The sequence below is a fragment of the Notolepis coatsorum genome (genome assembly GCF_963971535.1).
Source record: "Notolepis coatsorum genome assembly, chromosome: 10".
NCBI lineage: Eukaryota > Metazoa > Chordata > Actinopteri > Aulopiformes > Paralepididae > Notolepis > Notolepis coatsorum.
Window position 1 is genome coordinate 122,230,745 of NC_140174.1, and position 20,591 is coordinate 122,251,335.

General features: G+C 43.7%; 1 protein-coding gene across 1 annotated transcript in view; it reads left to right on the forward strand.

Annotated features, from left to right (window-relative positions):
- Positions 1-20,591, forward strand: part of ipo11 (importin 11) — a 577,792-nt gene that overhangs the window by 66,921 nt on the left and 490,280 nt on the right. Inside the window, exons 4-7 of the mRNA XM_084323169.1 lie at positions 13,145-13,213; positions 15,995-16,016; positions 18,103-18,235; positions 18,609-18,667. Coding sequence (XP_084179295.1) covers positions 13,145-13,213; positions 15,995-16,016; positions 18,103-18,235; positions 18,609-18,667 — 283 coding nt within the window. The remainder of the gene's footprint in view (positions 1-13,144; positions 13,214-15,994; positions 16,017-18,102; positions 18,236-18,608; positions 18,668-20,591) is intronic.

Genomic DNA, 20,591 nt, shown 5'->3' on the forward strand with positions numbered 1-20,591 from the left:
AGTAGCTAAGTGCATAATAGTACCCGACAGTACCTCCTGAGCCACTTTGAGTGAATCTGTGAATTTGAGGAATAAGTTTGTAAAGTGTTTTGGATAAAAGCGCTATATAAATGCAGTCCCATTTAGAATACAATAGAAATGTACTTTATTCATCCCGATGGAAATTTGCTAGTACAGATTGCTCACAGTAAACGGTAAACATTTAGGGTAGTCAAAAAACGAAAGTCACGAATAAGAATAAGATACGGTCCGGGATATACATTTTCTATGTTATGTATAATATACATTCTAATATAAAATATACAGTAAGTGTACAGTAAAACATGTGGAATTGTACAGTGTTCAGTTCTCATGAAGACCAGTAGTGGAGCAATATCCACCAGGAAGGCTTTTCAGAAACAATGCAATTATCTCAGGAAATTAGCTTCTCTCTCTTTTTCTCTCTCCGTCTCTCTCTCCCTCCCTTTCTCTTTCTCTTACCCCCCCCCCCTCTCTCTCTCTCTCTCTCTCTCTCTCTCTCTCTCTCTCTCTCTCTCTCTCTCTCTCTCTCTCTCTCTCTCTGCCTGTCTCTCTCTCTCTCTGTCTCTCTCTCTCTCTCTCTCTCTCTCTATTTCTCTTTCTCTCTTTCTCTCTCTCTCTCTCTCTCTCTGCCTCTTGAGCGGGGCATTGCTTAGGTGTGACATGCAAATTGTTTTTCCTTTATTGAAAAGTGCTTCTCCAGTCATCTCCCGCTGCACTCGCTGGAGACATGCGTCCACTCACATGCAGGGGGCGAAATTTAAGCCCGCCACCCGCCAGGGGCGCTCAGTTTTTACCTTTGGCGCTTGCCACTGAGAGGTCTGCCCGGCGTGTAGACGTGTAGTTCATAACGATACTCTTATTTTGAAAATCTGTGCGGGTCTCATTTCCGCCCCAAGCGCAGCTAGAGTCATAATATCGATGGCTCCGGCAGTTAGCAACATTCGGTTCGTATGATACTCTTATTTTGAAAAAAACGTGGCAACGAGTCATATCCGCCCAGCCCTGCAGCGGGATACTATTGGCTAAGGGCTTCTGCTCGTATCAACACAGAGGCAGTCTGCTCTAGTCTAGATCGGACCTCCATGAGCTACCGTTACTGTTTAAACAATGACCCAGTCAACTATTCACTTTTAGTTTAATACATGACGAGGCATTGTCTAACGGTATCTAGCTGGCTAGCTACTGATAGCTGCTGATATCAACAAATGCTCCAGAAATAGTCGACTCGAGTGCATAATACCTCCGTTCCCTCGTTAGCTAGCTCACGTTAGCTAGCTCACGTTAGCTAGCTCACGTTAGCTCTATATGTCCCAGTAAACTAAATTGTCTTAACATTATCTAGCGGGCTAGCAGTAGCTACAGATAGCTCCTGATATCAATGTCTTATAACATTGATTCAATGCGTATTCTAGCTGAGGGCTTGATGAATGTGATTTGACCAAAGAACCGTAACATTATACACCAATAGGGTCCAGCTGCAGCGCCGGAGAATCCTTGCATGCTGAATGTAGAGTATTAGTATAGGGTCCCGCTGCAGCACAGGAGAATCCTTGCATGCTGAATGTAGAGTATTAGTATAGGGTCTAGCTGCATCGCCGGAGAATCCTTGCTGGAGCTGGAGGCTACTCAAGTATACACACAGACAGTGGAGCTGTTTGCAGATAGCAAGCATTTTGACTTATTGCGTGGTGGCGATGTCTCGCAGATAATACAACTACAAGTATGATTATATAATATATATTTTATTTAAAAAAAATGTTTTTATATAAAATATATATATATATTTTTTTTAATCAAAAAAAATTTGGCAGGTAAGAAATATGCTTGGCGGGTAGATTCTTCCCATCTACCCGCCACTGGCCGGTGAGTCAAAAAGTTAATTTCGCTCCCTGCTCACATGCAAACACTTGCATACCTGCACACACATACATAGACACACAAACAGACACATAGACCTGCCCGCGATGAGCCGTCGTTCAAAGCCGTCACGGTACCACCCTCACACCTTTCACTCTGACGCTGAACTGTGCAGCCTGTGAATGAAATGAACTGTGTGAGCACTGGCCTACCACCGCAGAGACCCACAGAGGTGGCGGTGGCTCGGACAGTCGTCCCTACAGACGTGATCGTCAGTGTTCGCGGGTGGGAAGCCGGTGAGGGTATGAACTTCTGCACACGTTACATTCCCCCAGTGAAACTCCTCGCTGTCAGGTGAAAAGAAGCGGCTGTGTGTGAGTGAATGGGTGAATGTGAGGAACAAACCACTTCCTTTACCCCATGCCCTGTGAATCAGTTTTGTGGGCAAACAAAGTGAAAAGTTGAGAAGTCGCAGAGAGCGCCTGCAATGGGCTTGCAACTCGAGACTCGAGTTGAGTGTGGCGACGATCGAAAGGCGGCAAATTCAACTATCCCACAATGTATTGGTGGATCGGCGAAAAATGCAGCCCGGACGAGCGCAAAAGTGCCACAACGTGTGCGTGTTCCGCGCATGGGCGTCGAACGTTAAGAGGTTAAGTGTGAAAAGGGGCCATCATTGAACCCATTTAACCTGGCCATTTCCACGCCGTGATGAGATGAGGCAAGTCTGGGACAACCTGCTCTCAGGTCAGCGTGACCCCAATCTGACCCCCATCTCAACTCTCTTATCCAATCAGCGGAAGGAGTGGCGGCTCTATTACCGTCCGCTGCATCGTCAGCATGTTCTCGGAGTCATCGTAATTGCCATTTTTTGTCAGGAATCAAATTTAATCATCTTAATGGGATTATTCTGACCTCGGAAAATGACTTTCTTGTATAACACGAGGGCAGCTGAATGGGAGCGAAGGTGAAACATGAAAGAGAAAGCGAAAGAAAGAAGGAAAACGTCTATTTGAATACATGTTCTGAAGGCCGGGCGGGTAGGATTTACTCAAAGCGCCTGGTGTGTCAGCCGTCTACTGTAAGTGCAGCTTCTGTGCTTGGATACGATTGTGATTCCGCGCTGCACCTTCATTTCACCTTTCAGATGACTGGCGGCATTTCATTTAACAGTGTTGAAAGGCAGTTCCCTTATCAGGATATACCGTAAAACCCCATACAAGACACGCATGCTACATTTACATTTTACATTTAGTCATTTAGCTGACGCTTTTATCCAAAGCGACTTACAAGTTCTGTACGACAAGTCATCAGGAAGGGCACAACTCTATCAGCTGAGCAACAATGTTCATCAAAGTGTTGAGTGCTACAGTGTAGGTTAGTTTATTAGGACAAGTGCATGACAGTAAGGTTAGTTAGGGTTAGATAATTTTTTTTATAATTATTTTTTAAATTTCAGATAATGGTTGAAGAAGTGTGTCTTTAGACGACGGCGAAATATTGGACGGGTTTCGGCTGTCCTAACTGGGGTGGGTAGTTCATTCCACCATTGTGGGGCAAGGACTGAGAAAAGGCAGGTTCTCCTTGATGACCCTCCCGGAGCTCGGATAGGAGTGGGTCTGAGACGGCCAGAAGATGCAGAGCGTAGGTACACGCTTCTACTCCTGCCGTTACATCTGACCAGGCCACTGGCATTGCGACTGGAGTTGGTCCCTGGGTGACTGTTTGATGAACATTGTTACTTGGCTGCCAGAGTTGTACCCTTCCTGCTGACCTGTTGTACTTGTAAGTCTCTTTGGATAACTTAGTAATGTATCCAAAGTAACTAAGTAATGTATCCAAAGTGCTTTACAACTCATGCCTCACAGTTTACCCATTCACTTACACATTCACACACCAACTCATCAGGAGCAGTTAGGCGGTTAAGTGTCTCGCTCAAGGACACTTCGACACGCTGATGGGAAGGAGCCGGAATCTAACCAGGAACCTTCTGATTACCAGACGACCGCTCTACTTCCCACAGTATTGTCCAGGAATCAAAGGAGACGTGAGCAGCAGTAGAGTTGTCTCACGTCCTCACAGTCAGGAGTCCTGGAAGGGACAGACAGACTTGTGCATTACAAAGCTCCCGGTAGTAGTTAGCTGGCCACTTTCTCATCTCTGATTAGCTACACATCTGCATTTGAAAATATGGTTATACAACTGGAATACAGTCTCTTATTCACAGTGGTGGAAATTAACTAAGTCGTTTTACTCAAGTACTGTACTTAAGTACAATTAACGAGATACTTGTACTTTATGTGAGTATTTTCATTTTAGGCAACTTTATACTTTTACTCACTACATTTCAAAGGAAATATTGTACTTTTTACTCCACTAAATGTATCTGAACCCATCAGTTACTAGTTACTTTGAAGAAAAGGATTTTGCATAGAAAACTAATAATACAATTAAAAATAATATAAAAAATGTATGAAGATTGAATATTATTTACTTTCACATTTGAAGCCTGTCAACTTCCAAGAGGACGTAATCAGAGCAGCATAACTGGACCACATACCACTTTAACATGACCTTTAATTAGAGCATCATAACTGGACCACATACCACTTTAACATGACCTTTAATCAGATCATCATAACTGGACCACATACCACTTTAACATGACCTTTAAACAGAGCAGCATACAGTAACTGGACCACATACTACTTTAACATGACCTTTAAACAGAGCAGCATACAGTAACTGGACCACATACCACTTTAACATGACCTTTAAACAGAGCAGCATACAGTAACTGGACCACATACCACTTTAACATGACCTTTAAACAGAGCAGCATACAGTAACTGGACCACATACCACTTTAACATGACCTTTAAACAGAGCAGCATACAGTAACTGGACCACATACCACTTTAACATGACCTTTAAACAGAGCAGCATACAGTAACTGGACCACATACCACTTTGAGCAGCATACAGTAACTGGACCACATACCACTTTAACACAACCTATAGAGGTCAATGCATACACAAACATGTAGAATGTATACTTTTACTTTAGATACTTAAGTACATTCAATAGCAAATACTTCTCTACTTTTACTTAAGTAGAATTTAAATGGAGGACTTTTACTTTTACCAGCGTACTGATTTATCTGGGTATTTCTACGTTTACTTAAAGGGGCTATGTACTGCTATTCCTAGCACTATTTGGGCAACTTTACACAATTCCTGTTAGTCTATTGAAGACATTTGTAAGGTTTCTTTAAAGAAAATGCATTGTTTTATATTTCTAATCAAGTACTCAAAACCATCATTTTTCAGCCTCAAGATTTCAGGCTGTTATGGCCTGGCTCCGCCCATAAGCGCATAAGAGCTCTCTCGGTGATGAGAGTCCGCGCTGCAGCTTGTGGTTTTCTTTTCTCTCTCTCTCCCCATGCAGAGTATGAGGAAATGGTTTCCACTCGCTGTGTACAGTCAGTCTAGGTAGAATGTGGGCGGGCATTAGCTACAACCACAGAGCCAATCACATCACTGTATGCTACCCAGCGGCAGAATGACGTCACTCAGCCGTTCAAATCAAAATGGCCTGATTTACTGGAGGAGGAAAGGGGCTGAGCTGAATCAGAGCAATCCGCCAATATGGTATTTAGACACTAAAACACATTGATACGAACTCCTATTACTATAATACAATGCTAGAGACTGAAAAATGACATTTATAGTACATGTCACCTTTAAGTAAAGGAACTGTGTACTTCTTCCACCACTGCTTATTCTATATGCCTTCAAAGTCAAAAGCACTAATGTAACGATGGAGGAAAGACAGTGAAGATACATGTTGGCTTCCCCAGGCACTAGGGATGGGCATCGGTTTTTAATATTCCAATAGTCATTATATTATGAAAAATCGAATTGTTTATGTGAATATTGTTTTGTAAATATAAAATATATTTTGCCAGCTAGTTTGCTTGTTGGATTATCTCACGTTCGCTATTAAGTAAAAACAAAACCATAAGTTAACGTCGAAGCTCAGACATTTTAAGCACCAACGATGTAACTTTTGGAAGGAAGGCTTTAGTACAGTCGCTAAAGAACCCAGGGCATCAATTGTAAAGACATTCCTGGCCAAATTCCCAATCAGGTCTCTGACATCAAGGCCACCTAATCATCCCTTCCCCTTAATTGGCGGATATCAATCCCGGTCTCCTTTCAGCCATTGTGTAGTGTGATGTGTGCCTGGTGCCAGTGCATGGCAGCCATTGAGCCTGCGTAGCCCAAGGTCGGGTGCTACACAGCGGTGGTGAAGGAGGCAATTTCCACCGTACTGTACACTGTAAAGCGTTTAGAAATTGCTATATAAAATGCAATGATCATTCATTCATTCATCCTTCATTCAAACCAATTACATTTTTGGAATTTTAAATTATATCTTGCTTTGTCTTTTACTTAGTTTCTACTGTAACTCAACTACCCACTCTACAACTACACACCTATCATCATTGTCTCTCTTCGTCTGTCTTTCTCTTTTTCACATGCATACATACATACATACATACATACATACATACATACATACATACATACATACATACATACATACATACATACATACATACATACATACATTCATTTTAGGGGGATTTACAACTCTGTGTACCTGCTGGTGGGAGATGGGGGCTAAGGTCTGGAAGTATTTAAAACACTTTCCGTGCTTTAAATAATGAGGGTTCTTACCTTGATGGGAGAGGAAGACCGAACTTCTTTCATTTAAATGAAAGAGCCAGGCTGCAGGGATCTCTCCATGGTCCTGATTGACCTGATGGCAGGCTGCAGGGAGCTCTCCATGGTCCTGATTGACCTGAAGGCAGGCTGCAGGGAGCTCTCCATGGTCCTGATTGACCTGATGGCAGGCTACAGGGATCTCTTCCTGGTCCTGATTGGCCTGAAGGCAGGCTGCAGGGAGCTCTCCATGGTCCTGATTGACCTGATGGCAGGCTACAGGGATCTCTTCCTGGTCCTGATTGACCTGATGGCAGGCTGCAGGGATCTCTTCCTGGTCCTGATTGACCTGGTGGCAGGCTGCAGGGATCTCTCCATGGTCCTGATTGACCTGATGGCAGGCTGCAGGGATCTCTCCATGGTCCTGATTGACCTGGTGGCAGGCTGCAGGGATCTCTCCTAGATCTGATTGACCTGGTGGCAGGCTGCAGGGATCTCTCCATGGTCCTGATTGACCTGATGGCAGGCTACAGGGATCTCTTCCTGGTCCTGATTGGCCTGAAGGCAGGCTGCAGGGAGCTCTCCATGGTCCTGATTGACCTGATGGCAGGCTACAGGGATCTCTTCCTGGTCCTGATTGACCTGATGGCAGGCTGCAGGGATCTCTTCCTGGTCCTGATTGACCTGGTGGCAGGCTGCAGGGATCTCTCCATGGTCCTGATTGACCTGATGGCAGGCTGCAGGGATCTCTCCATGGTCCTGATTGACCTGGTGGCAGGCTGCAGGGATCTCTCCTAGATCTGATTGGCCTGATGGCAGGCTGAAGGGATCTCTCCATGGTGCTGATTGACCTCATGGCAGGCTGAAGGGATCTCTCCATGGTCCTGATTGACCTCATGGCAGGCTGCAGGGATCTCTCCATGGTCCTGATGGACCTCATGGCAGTTTGCAGGGATCTCTCCATGGTCCTGATGGACCTGGTGGCAGGCTGAAGGGAGCTCTCCATGGTGCTGATGGACCTGATGGCAGGCTGAAGGGAGCTCTCCATGGTGCTGAAGGGAGCTCTCCATGGTCCTGATAGCAGAGAAAGTACTTGTATATACATGTGGACGGGGCGTCTAGTTTTTTACCAACGGATTTCCAGTTTCACGTTCTGCGATCTGATTGGCCACTGGCGTTTCTGGTGCGATCTGATTGGCCACTGACGTTTCTGGTCATGTGGCATGTGCGCCCAATCGCGTGACGCGCCCATTTCCGCCTCTAACAGCCTGCAAACTACCTAACGCCTAGTTTATCACTGGTTAAGCTTAGGCGACTCTTTCGAAGTTGGTTAAGGTTAGAGTTTGGAATCAAGGCTGGTGTTCTATCGCCCTGCTCTAAGACAAACTCTAACCTTAACCAACTTCGAAAGAGTGCCTAAGCTTAACCGGTGATAGAAACAGGCGTCACACGATTGGCGCGACCATAAACGTCAGTGGCCAATCAGATCGCAGAACGCGAACGCGGAACTGGACATCCGTTGGTAAAAGTAATCAGGCAGACAGGGGCCATTGTTCATGATGTTAATGTTTTCCAAAAGCTCTTTTAGCTCCATTTCACCCTAGTATACAGGCAGATCTCCTCCCTGGAAGGCATTTTCCAAAAGCTCTGACTGTACGTTCTAGGTGTATGTTCTAGGTGTACGTTCTAGGTGTACGTTCTGGGTGTACGTTCTAGGTGTACATTCTGGCTGTACGTTCTAGGTGTACGTTCTAGGTGTATGTTCTAGGTGTACGTTCTAGGTGTACGTTCTGGCTGTACGTTCTAGGTGTACGTTCTGGCTGTACGTTCTAGGTGTACGTTCTAGGTGTATGTTCTAGGTGTACGTTCTAGGTGTACGTTCTAGGTGTACGTTCTGGCTGTACGTTCTAGGTGTACGTTCTGGGTGTACGTTCTAGGTGTACATTCTGGCTGTACGTTCTAGGTGTACGTTCTAGGTGTACATTCTGGCTGTACGTTCTAGGTGTACGTTCTAGGTGTACGTTCTGGCTGTACGTTCTAGGTGTACGTTCTAGGTGTACGTTCTGGCTGTACGTTCTAGGTGTACGTTCTAGGTGTACGTTCTGGCTGTACGTTCTAGGTGTACATTCTAGGTGTACGTTCTGGCTGTACGCTCTGGCTGTACGTTCTAGGTGTACGTTCTAGGTGTATGTTCTAGGTGTATGTTCTAGGTGTATGTTCTAGCTGTACGTTCTAGCTGTACGTTCTAGGTGTACGTTCTAGCTGTACGTTCTAGCTGTATGTTCTGTACGTTTTAGGTGTACGTTCTAGGTGTATGTTCTAGGTGTACGTTTTAGGTGTACGTTTTAGGTGTACGTTCTAGGTGTACGTTCTCCGCTCAGTATGTTAACTGTGCAACTGTGAGTGGAGACTTTTTTTTTCTTTTTTTTTTTATCTTTTCCCCCCTCCTTTTTCCTCCGATTTTTTTCTCCCATCCCAATGTTAGTCGTTATGCCAATTCCCAATCCCCTTCCTGGTCGCTGCGCATCTACCCCCCACAGTCGGTCTGGGAGAGTGGAGGCTATCACGTGCTTCCTCTGACACACGTCTAGCCAATCAACCGCTTCTTTTCAGCTGGCAGCGCGGACTCTCACTGAGAGGGTGTAACGTGTGGAAGGATCACACTACCCCCCTTAGATCCTATCCGCGCTAAGCAGGCGCCCCGACCGAACTGTAGGAGTCGCTGTTTACAACGACCCAGACCCACCCCGCCAGCTTTCCCACCCTCTAATACTGCCAATTGTATTAGTGTGAACGGCCAGCCAAGCTGGTGACAACGCCGGGAGCTGGATTCGAACAGGCGAATCCAGTGTCTCCGGCGTTGGTGACGAACACAATCTCCGCTACGCCACCTGACCGCCCTGAGTGGAGACTTTCTAACACATGGCGATGAAGAAAACAGGCCACACAATTATACAAGGTCCTTGAAGCGCTTAAGTGCTGGAATTCCTTGAAAACAGCCCTTTTTTTAACAAGGTGCTTAAAAAGTCCTTGAAATTCAAATCAACCATTCGCATTGACATTTTTGTTCATCCACGATCAAATTGTTCTGAATCAAAAAGTGTAACCAATTGTCGGAAATTGGTTTTAAGCCATAAATATTGGATCAGATTTTTTTTTCTATAAAAAACTGCATTTCAAAGTGAATTGTATCCTTTTAAATGCCCTTTTTAAAATGAAAAATATTGCTTAGGAAAGTACTTGAAAGTCCTTCAATTTCATTTTGCAATGTCTGTGGGAACCCTGATTATAATAATTATTTAAACTCAGCGATGATGCAGTGATCAGCTTGACATGGTGGGCGTTTAATTTACATAATGAAGGTTCTTTCCTTCATAGGAGAGGAGGAACGGACCTCTTTCATTTAGAGGTTCTCTCTCGCTCTCCTCTCCCCTCTCATTTTGTGAGGACAGATGGGGCGAATGGGGAAAGAGCCCCACTTTGATGAACAACATCTGGGTGAATGTAACCCTATTACTGTGTGTGTGTGTGTGTGTGTGTGTTCTTGGTCTTCTATCCTTACGAGGACTGAATATCCCCACGATGATAGAAACACACAGTATGTTAAAGTGAGGACACTTTTGCCTGGTCCTCAGGCTAGGCAATGAATGTAATCAATAGTCCTCACAACCATAGTTATATATATATATAAGTGTGTGTGTGTGTGTGTGTGAGAGAGTGTTTCTATTAGTTCCAGACTGTGTGTATTATAGTCACATTACGCTAATGATGTAGCAGACGAGACCTACCTACACACGCACACCTGATGGATGGGAGATCTGCCTCACTTAATAATCTGTCTTAAATTATGGCTATGTGTCTAATCTGCCCGTCGTTTATCAATGACTTGTTTGCAGTCAACATTGTCGAGACGGATTGTTTTTTAATCGGTTAATTTCCGTTTTATAGCATTTTGAAAAGCCCTCGTTTTTCAGGAAAATATATAGATTCCGTGATAAACAGCATTTACTGGAATATTCTGGCATACACAAACGTTGTAATTTTTCGGCCTATTTATGAATCGTTTTCAAATAAACGCTAGATTATCGATAGTATATGTGTACTTATGCACGCTAGAGAAGCGATCTGAAAATATATATTCTCATTTCCTGATCAGCGCGCGCACACACATAGGGCACACGTTGATATATAGGTCAAAATAGATCCGATTACCCCAAGACTGGTCAAATACATTTCTTACCTCAGATCAGATGTTATCCAAAAAGATTATTCCAATTCCTGATCGCCATTCCAAATATCGATCGCGTTTATTGATTCAGCGTTAGGTACTGGAAATACATAATCCCCCCCCCCCCATCAGTCTAAACCAATGGGGTGCAGTTACACAGGGAGAGACGATAGGGGCCGGTATTTTCCCAATTGAGCTCAGAGAGAGTCTGCAACACTAGCGTGAGGCTCGATTGATGAAATATGAATTCAAATTGCTAATAAAAAAAAATACGACAAACAAACGCTATATGTCGTTGGTGGCACTCAACTGGCGTCATGAACTAACGACAAATCGCGTCCCTGGCACTCAAAGTGTTAATGGCAGGGATATCCGCAAATTGTTCACTGGCCCGTATCTTCATAGCTAGTAGGTGACTAGGTCTAGAGCCATGAAAGTAGTAGTGTTGTCTTGTTCTGTGCATTTGAAATTCAGACTGTTGTCTTAAAATGGAGTTAATCTCCTTTTTCACCACCTTAATTTGGAGCTCCAGTCGGCTAGAGTAGCTGTGCTGCATAGAAGACATCATTGTTTTATGAAGCTCTTCCAATTCTACCAACTTGGAGAGATGACCCTTGCAGAGATTGGAAGCAAATAGAGTGGTGTTACTTCTAATAAACCCCTTAACCGAATTCCATAAAATTCTGGGGTCCTGTACCGATCCAGCATTAAACTGCAATAATTCAATGAGCTTCTCCTTAAATTGTAGGTTGAATTCCTCGTTCTTCAGCAGCGTTGAGTTAAAGCGCCATCTAGGGGCACGGGACGTTATTTTACTGAGTGAACCCTTAAGGAGGATGTATTTGTGGTCTGACAGTGCAATGGGCCTCAAGTCAATGTCAAAGCTATCGAATAGCCTAGAGGAAGAAAAAACATAATCAATTCTGGAAAAAGTTTTATGCCTCGTGGAGAAAAAAAGAGTAGTCTCGCACGGTTGGGTTGAGTAACCGCCACATATCAATAACCCCTGTGTCTTTAGACCAGGCATGTAGGGCCGTGGTCGCTTGCTTCTGATCGTGGGTTTCAGCATTACTGGACTTATCAATCAATGGATCCCAAATGGCATTGAAATCAACACCCACTATAAATGAGTACTCAGGTAGTTTCAATATCTCTGTAGTGAGTACAGTATAAAAGTTAGCGTCATACACATTAGGAGCATAGGCGGCTATCCGAGCAATTTTCCTGTTAGAGTATTCCATCTTAGCAATAGTAATTCGACCTTCTGCATCAGACCACACGTCTTAATATTCAACTTTCGCTTAGCTACTATGGCTACTCCACGGGACTTAATGCTAAAAGAAGAGGAGCTTATGTTATGATAAAACTTGTTTGCAAGTCTTGCACTGTCAGCCATTAAAAGATGCGTTTCACTCAGCAAAGCCAAATCCACCTCCTGCCTTTTCAACCATGTTAGTACACTTAGTACGCGTTTATGTGGAATATTAAGACCCCCTGTATTCCAGATCAAGATGTTTAAATTAGCCATAGTCCAACCAGGTTGCAGTATGACTGAACGTGATTCCCTTGAAGTAGAGCACCACAACATATACACATCCCCACGCTAAGGTCCTGTTGGGCGAGAGCAAACGCATAATAGAGCGAGCCACAAGAAATGAAAAACAAAAATCCCAGTTTCGCCCGGGCAGAGCTGGACAAAGATAATATATGTAACAATCTACCGTATAGAGAAGTCGAGTGTTACCATTCTGAGGACTGAAAAATCTGCGGTCGGCTGTGTTTACAACAGTGCTAGCTTGGATAGCTAGCTGGTGTGCTAACAGCTCTCGTGCTCCAGAGCCGTTAGCTTGGTTAGCTGGTATGCTAGCAGCACACGTGTGGAGCCCGCTCCACTCTTCAGGGCCGCTAGCTTGGATAGCTAGCATGCCTTGTGTGAAGCCAGCCTCAGGTATCTGCTACGGCCTCTCACTCTCCGTCGCTCGAGGTCTGCTCCACCGGGGGCGGTCTGTTCTTCTCAGTCGGGATGTTTGTATTGCTTTTCCGAATGAAGTCCTATGCCTCGGATGGTGACTTGAATAGACGGTTGCACGACACCTCTCCTCGTCCCGTCTTTACTTTCAGCGTTGCCGGGAACAGTAGGTATACCTCCACCGCACTTTCCCGGGCGAGATCCATGGCTCTGGCGAAAGCTCTACGCCGCCTCGCTGTGTAGTCACTGAAATCTGCGGCGAATCTCAGGGTACGGCCGTTCACCACTGGAGGATTCAACCTGGCCTCTTTTAAAATATCCTGTCTTGTCTGGAACCTCAGGCAGCAGAAGATGAATGTGCGTGGGTTTGTACGCTCGCTCTTCATCAGCGTAGCGGGTCTGAAGATCCTGTGAGCTCTCTCTATCTCGGGGCAGGCTAGCTTCGGGAACCACTTCGGTCTCCTGGAGCGCATCCACTCTGTCGGTTAGCTTAGCCACGATAGCCTCTATTTCCTCACGGAATATCGACCTAATGAGCTCCTTATCCACGGCGTTCAGCGTTCCCATCCTGGTCTGTGTCTGTTTAGACATGGTTCTAACGTAAAATAAAATCAAATGGTATAAAAATAAAAACGTAATCCGACTTAATGTGGCTTGGTTGCTGAGCTCCGCAAAATCAGCCAGCCATGCGTTGCTGATCGGAACCCTAAAGCCTAATTGTTGAAACCATGTTTACCCTTGTTTATATTTGTTATATCATCACATTGTTTTGCATAATAATGCAGCCTTACTAGGAGGAGTCTCTCCAGACCCTTGCTCCACTCAGCTAGCTAGTTAGGATCTTACGGTAAAGCTGTGCGGCTCTTGGGGAAATAGTCTGTCAGATCAAGAGATGGAGAATGTAATAAATACACGACGACAGGCAGAACGGTTTTGATCTGTAGATGCAGGAGTTGTGGAGAAATATATTTAGGTTATGGCCTCATTTGCAAGAGAAATGGAAAGTGAAGCTGGATTGGATGGATTATAGTATCGTCACTGGCGGAAGAAAACCTTGTAACTCCAAAAACCCAACTTTTCAGGAGATGAAAAAAACGAACTCAGATTTGAGGGCGAATAGAGTTACGAGGTTTAGACGGATGATCGGTTTAATGCTTTCCCATTGTTTAAACTTTGTAAAACCACACACGCATATGGAGGATGATCTACTGAGTTGATTTATAAAAAGAAATGGAGTTACGAGGTTTTCTTCCGCCAGCGATGGTATGTATTTGGAGTAGCTGGAAAAATGGCTTTCTGGGAGAATTCGAGTGAATTGCCGCCTGTTTATCGCTTAGCTGCTGCATAACAAAACTATACTGTCTGGTATATGTAGTATATTATGTGCATCTAGTGAGTCTCGTCTCCTCTAAAACATTAAATAAACATTAAGCGTGAATGCGTTGGGTACGCCTGAGGGCCCGAACACAGGAGAGAGAGCCTAAGATCATAAGTGTGCCGCACTCTGTCACTGTGTGACTCGTAAACATGTCATGTTGAAGATCGAAGAACCCTTAAGCTGGTCGGCGTGAATCACGGCTACGTCTTTCAAGACGAATGGTCACGAGATCAACATGAAAAAAAAAGAAAAAAAAACTCGTTTGGAAAAGGCAGAGTTGTTTTTAAGGATGGGTGGTCTGAACTCTGTTGACTACACTCGATTTATACCTATCTACTGTCTTGCGCTGTAATCATAACTACCTACCTCTAGTCTACCCATATATTACTGTTTACTTACCTGTATGATAGCCATGCACACGAGTGTATGATTTAGACTCCCTAGATGCAGCACTGAACGGCACAGGAAGTCCTTCATTCCGACAGCCATCAGACTTTACAATGCATCACTGTGCCTCACTGCATCACTGAGCACAGGGTGACAGTTACCATCTTCCTGGACTTTTACTTTTAAAAACAACAACAAATATTACACTTACTGTAGACTTCTGTATATTTTTACTGTGTATATATATATATATATATATATATATATATATATATATATTTTTTTTTTACTAGACTTCACTCAGGACAGGTGTATTATTGATGCTCTCATTGATACTATGTTTGTTTCTGAAGTGTGTGTGTGTGTGTGTGAGTGAGATATAGAGAGAGAGAGGGGAGTGAGAGAGATGAGGAATGGGCAAGAGAGAAAGAGCTGGGAGAGTGTGTGTGTGAGAGAGAGGGGGGTGTGTGATTACTCAGCCCTTATGTCGGTGAATGTAACAAGTTCCTAACGTTTTCTTTCCCCTATTATTTCATGCACACTTTATTCATTGTTTTAAATTATTATTTTCTTTTAAGTTATTTTGTGCATCACACTGTTTTGAATTTGATGCAAATTTGCAATGCATGAGGGTCATCCTTTTGTGTTAAATGGCTGCATAAAGCAAGCATTTGTTGACTCGCATGTTGATAAGAGTATTACAACTTGGAACTTGAAAAAGATCTGTTTAAGGTAGAAAAAAAAGTAAAATAAAAATGCGATTAATTTGCAATTAATCGCGAGTTAACTATGGACAATCATGCGATTAATTGAGTTCAATATTTTAATCTATTGACAGCACTAATATATATATATACTTTATTTTAAAGAAAGGAAAGTCTAGTGCTGGTTGAGCATATGCATACTTTATGTTGATGGCGTTTGTCTATAATGTGGCCACAAAAATAGGTTTAATTATTTAGTTTGTTTGCACTAAGTTAATACTTTGACAAATGTAGCCAATATTTTTCAGTCAGTTCGGTATTTGTGTGCCAAACATTATTTAAGGCAAACCGCTGTAAACCTTTTTTTTTACCAAATAAATGAGAAGCATGTTTAAATCAACAATGCCTCCCCTCTTGCTGTACCAAAATCTCTCCTAGCTCTAACCGGCATTGTCAAAATGATGTGCCTGATGTCAAACTGCCTCATTCTTTCAGTTTTTGCATGACTACGTCCTTGAGAGTAAATAAAGATGGATTATTTTTAGGCTATATATCTTATGCTGATGTATGGTATTTTTGGAGTGTTACATAACAAATAAACGTATACCGAACCGAAAACCATGACCCCAAAACCGTGATACGAACCGAACGGTGGATTTTGTGAACCGTTCCACCCCTAGTCCTCTCCCTCTAGAGACTGTCAGTGTGTCCTCTCCCTCTAGACTGGATCTGGTCCCCCAGAGAGTACCGGGGGGGCTGCTGTGTTTGATAACTTGTTGCCATAGCGATGCATAATGTGTGTGTGTGTGTGTGTGTGCGGGAGGGAGGGAAAGGAAGCATTACTGGTATTTTATGGATGGGGACCAGGTGAGATCGGAGTGCAGTGTATCTGCCTTTGTCTCCTCAACCCACTGACAGAGGGAGGGGATTTCCATTTGAAAAGGATGCGACACAGCGGGCCGTAAGCGAAGCCAAAATGCCACAGCGGCGTTGGCCTGGTGGGATCGTAAGCTTCCGTTCAGGGGAAAGTACACCAACAATGGAATGGCAGTGCGTGGGTTGCGGTTGATAGCCTTACTGCAGATTAATTAACCCTGTTAGGCCCTCGGTTGCAAGATGACAACATCACTTTGAGCTAGTTAAGACTGTGGCTGAGACCACTTATCGATTTATCTATAACTGCGTGAAATCGATAAGTGGCAATACTAGGTCTTGTGGCATGTTTTAGTTAAAACATCCCCATTTCATGTAAATTCAGTTGAATGGAAACTCTGCACTGTGCATTCAACACTAAATATGGCGGGAGCGATAAAGAATTGCTGCAAAATAAACAAATTAGTTGTTTAAATAATAATACATTTAAATTAAAATAATATATATATTTTTTATATATATAAAAAAAAAAAAAAATAAAACTATCGATATTTATCATTAATTTTGACCCGATTTATCGATTCTTCCAAATGGCATATCGTCTCAGCCTTACAGCAGATGTGTGAGAAGGTCTCAAAAAAGAAAAAAAATACTGGCATGAACTAAACATATACCCCACAGTTGCGGGACTGTGGTTTCACCTCAGGTACTTAAGCTTCATTTATACTCAGTGGTGCAGTGGTGATTTTATCTCTGGTTGCATGTTTTAATGACGTTACGCGCATGCGCATAAATGTTCCCTCGCGAATAAAGACGATGCCTAATTGCCAACTGTAGTATTTGAACACACCTGACAACCTGCGCTATTGTTACGCAAGGTAGCCAGGTGGGTACTTGGCGCAGAGTCGAGTGGAACGCATAAATCTTTTTTAATCCACTTTTTCTCCTCCTATTTTTCTTGTATTTTTCCTCCCATCCCAATTTAGTCGTTATGCCAATTCCCCCCTCCCCTTCCTGGTCGTTGCACGCATTTGCCCCCTACTTGCCGGTCTAGGGAGCCCTGAAGTCTATCACATGCTTCCTCCGATACATAGGAGACAGCCAGCAGCCTCTTTTCACCTGGCAGCGAGGACTCTCATTGGTGAAGTGTAACGCGTGGGAGGGCACACTACCTCACCCAGATCCCTTCCCTGCTGTGCAGGCGCCCTGACCTGACCTGTAGGAGTCGCTGTTTACAACGACCAGAATACCACCCCACCGGCTTCCCTCCCGCTGAATCTGCCAATTGTGTTAGTATGACGACCGGCCAAGCCGGAGGCACCGCTGACAGCTGGATTCGATACCAGTGTCTCACGCGGTGGTAGACAGACGCTTAGTCCGCTGCGCTACCCGGCCGCGCCTAGTAGGGCTGAGCCCAAACGTTCGAACCTTCGAACCTTCGTTCGTTACGTTGGCATTCGAATTCTAAATCAACATTTGAATTTTTTATTTTTAATAAAAAAGAAAATATATATATATATATATAATTTTATTTTTTTCATTCTTTTTTTTCTTCACAGTTGCAGATAAAGATTAGGCTACACTGGGGGGCGCCCAAGTGGCGAACCATGTAACGCGCTGCGTCGCGGCACGGCCGACCCGGGTTCGATTCATCAACATAAAATATATCTCTCTGTGTGTGTCTCTCTCTCTCTCTGTGTGTCTCTCTGTGTGTGTGTCTCTCTCTGTGTCTCTCTCTCTCTGTGTCTCTCTTTCTCTCTGTGTGTCTCTCTCTCTCTGTGTGTGTGTGTGTGACTCTCTCTCTGTGTGTGTGTCTCTCTCTCTCTCTCTCTCTCTCTCTCTCTCTCTCTCTCTCTCTCTCTCTCTCTCTCTCTCTCTCTCTCTCCTCTGTGTGTCTCTCTTTCTCTCTGTGTGTCTCTCTCTCTCTGTGTGTGTGTGTGTCTCTCTGTGTGTGTAGCTGGCGTCGGGTATCTACAGCTTCGCCTGCTCTCTCTGGACGCACCACACTGACTGCTTCCTGCAACAGGTCTACAGCAGAGAGGAGGCTGCAGCCCTGAGCTCCCTGGAGAGAGCCCTGCTGTCTCTTAAAGGTACAGTACACAGAGAGACACACACACACACACCACACACCACACACCACACACCACACACCACACACCACACACCACACACCACACACCACACACACACACACACACACACACACACACACACACACAGGCTGCAGAGACCCATGTTACTGACCAGACACTCTGTATCAGTGATGGCTGTAGGAATGTAGAGATATTATTGAAAAATGTAGACTACTTATTTTAACAAAAAAACATGCAAGAGACTAGGTGAATATTAGCTCACTGCATAATGAGTGCTGATAATCTGTGATAATCTGTGATAATCTGATGATCTGTGATAATCTGATGATCTGTGATCATCTGTGGCACCTGTGTTCATTGTATTCCCCAGTTCTCCGCAAACTGACAGTCCATGGATTCCAGGAGCCACAGCAGAACGCGGAAGTGATGGTGAGTCTGAGAAAGTAGCAACCGCAAAGAAGTTACGGGTCAAATAGAATAGAATAGAATAGAAATACTTTAATCATCCCCAAGGGAAATTTGACAAATGACTCGACTATTCTCACACTCTGAAAAACAAACACGTTTCCTCTGCCCTTTCTGTGTCCGTGTCACGCTGTTCCAAACGTGGACATTGGTTCTGATTGAAAGTTCCCCCGAAGGCCACGGTTAAGGGAGTCCGGACCTCACTTTTAAACCTCGTCTCCTGGACTCTTCGGGTTGGAGCAAGTCCAAATCCCTCCCAACAATTCACTCCATTCAGCCCCCATATCTTCCCCCCCGAAAAATGAAAAGAAAGAGAATGTATATTTGCGGCTGGGTTGTGTCCACGCCTCTCGAGTTAATGGAATCGTTCACACCAGCCACTTGGGACTGTGAACCAATGTATCCAATTCACATTGCTATCGCAGTATGACAAAATGCAATATCCTGTATGCAGTATATACTGTGTATATATACAGTATATTAGTGTTGGGAAGCTTTGTGAATTTGGTCCTACTTTTGTGCCATACTTTTTCTCCATCCAATTTCCTCCCACTTCAAAAAAATGGAAATGTAAAACAAATTGCAGTCTTTGTGATGTGGATATTGCATTTTGTCATACTGCGATATATATATATCCACATCTGTACATACCTGCATTGAATCCTTTTTCTGTAGATATATCTATTATATATCTACTATATCTATATCTATATCTGTACATATCTCTTACCTACTCTTACTAGTTACGCTGCTGGCCAGTACGACTTACTACCATAGTGTCTTTATACCTGTATCACTGTACACATTAATACTACAGCTATTTACATACATCTAATTTGTACTATTACTCAGTAGTACTAATTTATATATTGTATACCCAGTATTCTCACCTGTATATTATTATTGCACTTTATTGTTACATTTGCACTCTGGTTGGATGGCAAACCTATTTCGTTGTACAGTGTGTGTACTGTGTGTGACACTGTATAAAGACAATACATTTGAATCGAATCTAATGTAATCTAAACGTAAAGTAGGTCCTACTTGAAATCAGAACGTCCACTTAAAGATAGGATTAATTCCCACTAAAGATGAGAGTTGTTTACGAAACTCTTAAAGGAGCTATAAGCGGCCGTTGATTTTGGGTAGAACTTAGATATTTTCAAATCCTTAAACCGAATTTGATAACGCCCTTCTTTTGATAACGCCTGTGTTAGCAGCAAGTAGCTATGTGTTAGCAGCAAGTAGCTATGTGTTAGCAGCAGGTAGCTATGTGTTAGCAGCAAGTAGCTATGTGTTAGCAGCAGGTAGCTATGTGTTAGCAGCAAGTAGCTATGTGTTAGCAGCAAGTAGCTATGTGTTAGCAGCAAGTAGCTATGTTTTAGCATCAGGGAGCTATGTGTTAGCAGCAAGTAGCTATGTGTTAGCAGCAAGTAGCTATGTGTTAGCAGCAAGTAGCTATGTGTTAGCAGCAGGCAGCTATGTGTTGGCAGCAGGTAGCTATGTGTTAGCAGCAAGTAGCTATGTGTTAGCAGCAAGTAGCTATGTTTTAGCATCAGGGAGCTATGTGTTAGCAGCAAGTAGCTATGTGTTAGCAGCAAGTAGCTATGTGTTAGCAGCAAGTAGCTATGTGTTAGCAGCAAGTAGCTATGTGTTAGCAGCAAGTAGCTATGTGTTAGCAGCAGGCAGCTATGTGTTGGCAGCAGGTAGCTATGTGTTGGCAGCAGGCAGCTAATAAAGGGAATCTTTATTTCGAACATGATTAAAAAACAACAAAAGAATATACATCACTGTTTGAAAAGGAGTAGGAACATGCCCTACCCCTATCCACCACTTCCAAGGGGGAAAATGTATTAATACTTAAATTATATAATAGAGGATATCCACA